General features: G+C 35.6%; 3 protein-coding genes and 2 pseudogenes across 3 annotated transcripts; 1 reads left to right on the forward strand and 4 right to left on the reverse strand.

Annotated features, from left to right (window-relative positions):
* The first annotated feature begins 6 nt into the window (after nucleotides 1-6).
* Nucleotides 7-817, forward strand: LOC128037023 (cytochrome b6-like; annotated as a pseudogene).
* A 1450-nt stretch (nucleotides 818-2267) lies between these two features.
* LOC128037016 (DNA-directed RNA polymerase subunit alpha-like) lies at nucleotides 2268-3411 on the reverse strand. The gene is given in 2 exon segments (XM_052627315.1): nucleotides 2268-2984; nucleotides 2986-3411. Coding segments are annotated over 2 exon segments (990 nt in total). The 3' UTR covers nucleotides 2268-2420.
* Nucleotides 3358-5648, reverse strand: LOC128037018 (30S ribosomal protein S11, chloroplastic). Its single transcript, XM_052627316.1, has one exon. The coding sequence runs from the start codon at nucleotides 3890-3892 to the stop codon at nucleotides 3476-3478; it is 417 nt and encodes a 138-aa protein (XP_052483276.1). The 5' UTR covers nucleotides 3893-5648; the 3' UTR covers nucleotides 3358-3475.
* LOC128037020 (50S ribosomal protein L14, chloroplastic) lies at nucleotides 5153-6008 on the reverse strand. The gene is made up of 2 exons (XM_052627317.1): nucleotides 5778-6008; nucleotides 5153-5389 (listed from the first exon to the last, which is right to left on the reverse strand). Exons 1-2 carry the CDS (start codon nucleotides 6006-6008, stop codon nucleotides 5153-5155), a joined length of 468 nt encoding a protein of 155 aa, XP_052483277.1.
* A 10-nt stretch (nucleotides 6009-6018) lies between these two features.
* LOC128037017 (30S ribosomal protein S3, chloroplastic-like) overlaps nucleotides 6019-7500 on the reverse strand; it is a 2818-nt pseudogene continuing 1336 nt past the window's right edge.

A 7500-nucleotide genomic window follows, 5' to 3' on the forward strand; every position in this document is an offset into this window, starting at 1 on the left:
ACAAATCAAAGCAAAGAAAAATAAATAAGTAGGTAAATAGAAGATTCAAGAGGCCTGTAACGATCAACATAAAGACGACTGCGCCGACTTGATTTTTTGGCATTATAATTACAACTACAAAAAAGAGCTTTCGGATTTTCACTCTTTTGTGTCTTCAGATAAAATTGAATGAAAAGATTAAGAAGTTTCAAACTTTCTATTCCATATCCGTTTCAGCTATTACTTGGTTGTTTTGTTTGAGCTGTACGAGATGAAATTCTCATATACGGTTCTCGGGGGGGGTCCTCTTGGTTTACCTATCTCAATAAAGTCTATGATTGGTTCGAAGAGCGCCTCGAAATTCAGGCGATTGCAGATGATATAACTAGTAAATATGTTCCTCCTCATGTTAACATATTTTATTGTCTAGGAGGAATTACGCTTACTTGTTTTTTGGTACAAGTAGCTACAGGATTTGCTATGACTTTTTACTATCGTCCAACCGTTACTGAGGCTTTTGCTTCTGTTTTGGGTTACAGGCGGTTTGGGTGTTGATCGTATCTTTTAGCGTAACAGGTTATTCTTCCCTACCGTACCAAGTTGCTGGTTATTGGGCAATCAAAATCGTAATAGGCGTTCCGGACGCTATTCCGGTAATAGCGATCGCCTTTGGTAGAGTTATTACGGTTAGTGTAGGACAAGCCACTTTGACCTGTTTTTATAGTTTACACACTTTTGTATTACCCCCTTCTTACTGCTGTATTTATAGTTATATGCATTTCCAATGATACGTAAGCAAGGCATTTCGGGTCCTTTTTATAGAGAATATAGACCATAGCTATATTGTAACCAATAATTTATCTTATTACTTGGGGAGGAACAATAGTATTTCATTGCTACAAATATGGATTATTGAAAAAAATAAGACATGTATTTGGATATTTTCCTTTCAACTACAACAATATTCTATTATTTATTTGATATGACATGAATAGTTGAAGGAATTTGAAGAGAAAATGGATTATGGGAGTGTGTGACTTGAACTATTGATTGGGCCGTGCAGAAATATGCCTTTATCTGCTACATTGGAATTCACAACCAAATGTGTCTTTGTTTCAACCACCGTGTAAGCCCCATACAAAGGATAGGCTGGTTCGCTTGAAGAGAATCTTTTCTATGATCAGACCTGACGATGTTGTGTATAAATAGGGCTCCGTAAGATCCAGTAGAATAAGTGATTTGGCATAATCCAAATTAGATTTTAGTTTTTTTTTTTACTTTCTTATCTTAATAGTATGAAAATGCATTCATTTCTTCTGCATCGACCCGATTTAATTATACTATCGGAGTGAAACAAGGATCTAAAGAAGAGCAAAGGCTAGACTATATTAGTAACAAGTAAATCCTTTGTATGTAAAAAATCTCGATATATTTTTGGGATAAAGGTGAATCGCAAGGCCTAAGACGACCCATAAAGCACTTGATCACGATCAACTTTGTACGCCTACTTGGGTATTGAGCATTTACCTGTAAAAATGAAATTCCTTGGAATGTATAATTGCAACTCCGTAAAATGGAATCGGGTACCTTTTTTCTTACATATGGAACCATTCATATATGTGGGGATAACATATAGATTTATTTTAAACATATAGAATATAGATTTATTTTATAGGTATCCGTTTGTATCCATTTGATTCGATTGACTTTTGCTTGAGCCGGATGATGAAAAATTATCATGTCCGGTTCCTTTGGGGGATGGATCTAGAAAAATTCACCTATCCTAATAACAAAAAAACCTGACTTGAACGATCCTGTATTAAGAGCTAAATTAGCTAAAGGTATGGGTCATAATTATTATGGGGAACCCGCATGGCCCAATGATCTTTTATATATTTTTCCAGTAGTAATTCTCGGTACTATTGCTTGTAACGTGGGCTTAGCGGTTCTAGAACCTTCAATGATTGGTGAACCCGCGGATCCATTTGCAACTCCTTTGGAAATATTACCTGAATGGTATTTCTTTCCTGTATTTCAAATACTTCGTACAGTCCCTAACAAGTTATTGGGTGTTCTTTTAATGGTTTCAGTACCCGCGGGATTATTAACAGTACCGTTTTTGGAAAATGTTAATAAATTCAAAATCCATTTCGTCGTCCAGTAGCGACAACCGTTTTTTTGATTGGTACTGCAGTAGCCCTTTGGTTGGGTATTGGAGCAACATTACCGATTGATAAATCCCTAACTTTAGGTCTTTTTTAAATTGAATCAATTAAAAAAAAATATCATGATGTGCGTATCTAGGGAGTAGTCACTTCAAAGGCAAAGTGAATTCTCCCTAGATACATTTATTCAATTCTGGTCCGAATCTATGGATTGTGCTGAAGGTTCAAAATCCATTGGATTAAAAATTTTGATAAATCAATTTCGAAATGCTTTTTCTACTTCTTTTCTAGAATGCCCAATATTTGTTTTACATCTTCTATGCGAAAGTGTTCAATTTTCATAAGGTCTTCTCGACTGTTATTCAAAAGGTCCAATAATGTATGTATATTGGACTTTTTGAGACAATTATAGATCCTGGGAGGCAATTCTGATTGGTCAATAAAAATCGATTTCAATGCTATTTCTTTTTTCTTTTTTGTTAGTTTAACTAATCTATCATGAAACGGAAAAAAAGGTAAAGTAACATCGTGTTGATTGTTTTCTAAATGTAAGTTTTCTTCTTCCGCATGTAGAAAAGGAATAAATAAATCAATCAAATTGCGAGAGGCTTCATGAAGTGCTTCTTTCGGAGTTAAACTTCCATTTGTCCATATTTCTAGAAAAAGTATCTCCTGTTTTTCATTATCATTCCCATAACAATGAATACTATGATTCGCATTTCGAACAGGCATGAATACAGCATCTATAGGATAACTTCCGTCGTGAAAGTTCTTTGGCGTTTTTATACCGTATCCTCTATTTCTCTCGATTTGTAATCCAATACACAAATCAATTGGTTCCAGTTAGGCTGGCTACATGCTGTGTATTATCAACGATTTCCACAGAAGGTGGTAAGATGATGTCTTGAGCAGTTACATATCCGGGACCCTTGGCACAAATAAAGGCGTTACGAGTTCCATACAAATTCCCTCTCAATACAATTTCTTTCAAATTCATTAAAATTTCATGGACTGATTCTTGAATACCTACTATGGTAGAATATTCGTGGGGTATTTTCTCAGATTTTGCACGTGTAATGCATGTTCCTTCTAGTTCTCCAAGCAAAGCTCTTCGCATCGCAATGCCTATTGTGTCGGCTTGGCCTTTCATAAGTGGAGACAGAATAAAGCGTCCATAATAAAGGCGCTTACTATCTGTTCTTGATTCAACACACTTCCACTGTCGTGTCCGAGTCGAAGTAGAGACTTTTACTTTCTCTCGAACCATAGTAATATTATTTTATTTGATCAGATCATTGAATCATTTATTTCTCTTGAAATCTCTTTAGTTTCTACACACGTCTTTTTTTAGGGGGTCTACAGCCATTATGTGGCATAGGGGTTACATCCCGTACGAAACTTAATAGTATACCACTTCTACGAATAGCTCGTAATGCTGCATCTCTTCCGAGACCAGGACCCTTTATCATAACTTCTGCTCGTTGCATACCTTGGTCTACTACTGCTCGAATAGCATTTCCCGCTGCGGTTTGAGCAGCAAAAGGGGTCCCCCTTCTTGTACCCTTGAATCCACAAGTGCCGGCGGAGGACCAAGAGATTACCCGACCCCGTACATCTGTAACAGTAACAATGGTATTGTTGAAACTTGCTTGAACATGAATAACTCCTTTTGGTATTCTACGTGCACTTTTCCGTGCACTACTGCGCCCATTCCTACGTGAACCAACTTTTGGTATAGGTTTTGCCATATTTTATCATTTCATAAAGATAAGTCAGAGATATATGGATATATCCATTTCATGTCAAAACAGATCTTCTATTTTTATTTGTTTATCGCTTTCTTTAAGATTAGTTTCTTTTCTTTCAGGAGTTCTTTTTGGAATAGAAAGATTATCCTTGTCTTTGTTTATGTCTCGGGTTAAAACAAATTACGATAATTCGTCCCCTCCTACGGATTAGGCGACATTTTTCACAAATTTTACGAACGGAAGCCCTTATTTTCATAGTTGTTATTCCTTAAATTTTTCCGAATTCGCTTATTGGAAGAAAATAAGTTTCTTGAAATTTGAATTGATCCCCAAAAGGAATCTTGAAGTTGAAAAAACTACCTAATCGTTCGAATCCTTGTTGCGAAGTCTATAAATTATACGCCCCCCTGGTTGAATCATAAGCACTTACTTCACTTTTGTTGACTCTATCCCACGTTGGTAAAACTCTCCCGAAACATAACCTAAAATCAGTTCTTCATTATCTAAAGGAATCCGGAGTGGGAGTGATTTACTAATTAAACCTTCATGAATCCATTTTTTTGTTCTTTTATTCCAGGTAAAACTTCCTTGACGTATCAACTACCGTAGGGCAGGAGGAGTTCTATTAGACAACCCGTGCTTTTTTCTTTTTTTTTGCACAAATGGAGAGTTTCGGATACAATTCGTATACCGGACAGATTACCATATATAACACAAAATTTCTCCACCGATTCCTTCTAGTCGAGCCTCCCGGTCTGTCATTATACCCCGAGAAGTAGAAAGAATTACAATCCCCATCCCGCCTAAAATCCTAGGAATTTGTTGATAGTTAGAATAGATTCGTAGACCTGGTCGACTGATCCGTCGTAAATTTAAAATAGTTCTATGTGGTCCTTTTCTATTCCTTCTATGTCGTAGGGTTAAAACCAAAAAATATTTGTTGCGTTCCCGATGTTTCCTTACGTTATCGATAAAACCTTCTCGTAAAAGTATTTTAACAATGTTTTCAGTGATGTTAGTAGATCCTATTTGAATCGTTCCTTTTCTATTCATATCAGCATTTCGTATAGAGGTTATTATGTCAGCAATAGTGTCCTTACCCATGGTAAACTAAAATTTTTGTTGCTCCTGAATTTTGATATAACCAACGTGGTCTTTTTTTTTTTTTACTTAGTAAAGGTATATACGTGAGACACAATCTACTAATTAATCTATGCCATTTAAATACTCTAAATACTCTAACTATACTTGGGTCTCGTCTTATAATACCTCGGGAGCTAATGAAACTATTTTAGTGAAATTTAACTGTCTCAATTCCCGGGCGATCGCACCAAAAATTCGAGTTCCTTTTGGATTTCCTTCTTGATCAATGACAACGGCAGCATTGTCATCATATCGTATTATCATCCCGTTGTCGCGTTTGAGTTCTTTACGAGTACGTACAATTACAGCTCTGATCACTTCTGATCTTTCTAGAGGTGTATTTGGTACTGCTTCCTTGATCACAGCAACAATAACGTCACCAATATGAGCATATCGGCGATTACTAGCTCCTATGACTCGAATACATCAATTCTCGGCCCCGCTGTTATCTGCTACATTCAAATGGGTCTGAGGTTGAATCATTTTTTTAATCTCTTTTTTCAATGTAACAAAGGACGAAGAAAAAAAGAAATATTGTTTGTCAAAAAAAAAGGAAACTCGCAATTGTTTTTTTATTCCCAAGACAAGACTTCTTTCCTTTGGTTCTATATTCCTATCCTGAAATAATGAATTGAGTTTTTATAGGCATTTTTGACGCCGCTATTGAAATAGCCTTTCTGGCTATATTTTCGGCTACTCCGCTCATTTCATAAAGTATTCTGCCCGGTTTAACGACAGCTACCCAATACTCGGGAGATCCTTTCCCCGAACCCATACGTGTTTCTGTAGGTCTTACCGTAACGGGTTTGTCTGGAAATATACGTACCCATATTTTTCCACCACGGCGTACATTTCGTGTCATTGCGCGGCGCCCCGCTTCTATTTGTCTAGATGTAATCCAAGCGGGTTCAAGTGCTTGAAGAGCATATCTACCGAAACAAATCCGATTACCTCGATACGATATCCCCTTCATTCTTCCTCTATGTTGTTTACGAAATCGGGTTCTTTTGGGGTTATAGTTGATGGTTGTTGTTTATGAATTCCATCTCTACTACAGAACTGGACATGAGAGTTTCTTCTCATCCAGCTCCTCGCGAAAAAAAAAAATGACTAAAAAAATATTTAATTCTTAATCTTAAGATATACAGGTAGTTAATGAATAATTGAATCTTGGGATTCTTTGCTTTATGATTTTATCTGATCTATTAGAAATTTGTATATCTTGTTTGGATCTATTGGATATATATAAGTATAAGGAATTAAACACGGATTCTATTTCTAGATAATGTCTTATCTTGGTTTTGTTATAATGTTATAACGAATCTTTATTTTGTTTTTTATCATATTCATATCAGATTCAGATCGACAAAAATTGAACAATCAAATAAAATTAAACTCAAATTTTCGCGGGCGAATATTTACTCTTTTTCTAGTTCAGTTGTCGGGTTAACCCATGACCTCTCAGAATCAGAATAAAAAGAAATGCAGTGGTCTCTGGTTTGTTCCGCCATCCTCCCCGATAAATCATTAGGATTCGTTTTCAATAGAATCCTCCGCATTCACGGGTTCCGTCGTCCCCATCGCTCTCGATTAATGCTTAGGTCTGAATTCTCCAATGGAGCCTTAATTTAATATTTCTATTTATTTAATAAAATAAAAATAAAATTTGTTCTTGAGTCAACCTTCTCAGTCTTTATTGACTTAAGTTAAGGCTCTTGATTTTTTCTTCAATGAACAGATATTCATCTAATTATTGATGAATCTCTATTGATGCTCTATTACATTGCTCTTTATGAGATGCTTCATAGACCTTACATATTGGAATCCTATGTCATTTCATTGCTATTTCTGTTTCTCTCTTTCTCTCATCCTTCTATTTATCCACATACTTTTTATTTTGCTTCACAATTTCGATCTATTCATAATCAGATTGGTTTTGTCTTTTACTTAATGCAAAAAAAATTCAGTTGCTATAATGATATGACCAATATATCATATCTTGACTGATTCTTTGGATCCAGATAATCCGAAGCGATGAGTTGGTTATTAGTGCTATAGTTATTAGCTTATACTGTGGTCCGCCCATTTTTTTTGAATCCTAAGCCTAAAAACCCAACGAGTCGCACACTAAGCATAGCAATTATATCAAATGATCAATCAAATTTTTATTTAACCTTATAGAATTTAGAACTGCTCATTTTTTGATTTTTATGTTCAATCAAAAAATCAAAGAATTTGTCATTTTTTGTTCTATCGCAGAATAGAACGGAAAGACAAGTAGAGTCTTATTCTTATTATTCTTCGTCTATAAATATCCAAATTTTGATTCCTAATACCCCATAGATAGTTCGAACTCTATAAGAGCAATACTCAATTTTCGCTCCAATGGTTTGTAGAGGAACCCTACCTTCTCGGATCCATTCGACACGTGCGATTTCTTTTCCGTCGATACGCCCTGCAATTTG

Source organism: Gossypium raimondii, unplaced genomic scaffold, assembly GCF_025698545.1.
Source record: "Gossypium raimondii isolate GPD5lz unplaced genomic scaffold, ASM2569854v1 Contig00171, whole genome shotgun sequence".
NCBI classification, from domain to species: Eukaryota; Viridiplantae; Streptophyta; class Magnoliopsida; order Malvales; family Malvaceae; genus Gossypium; species Gossypium raimondii.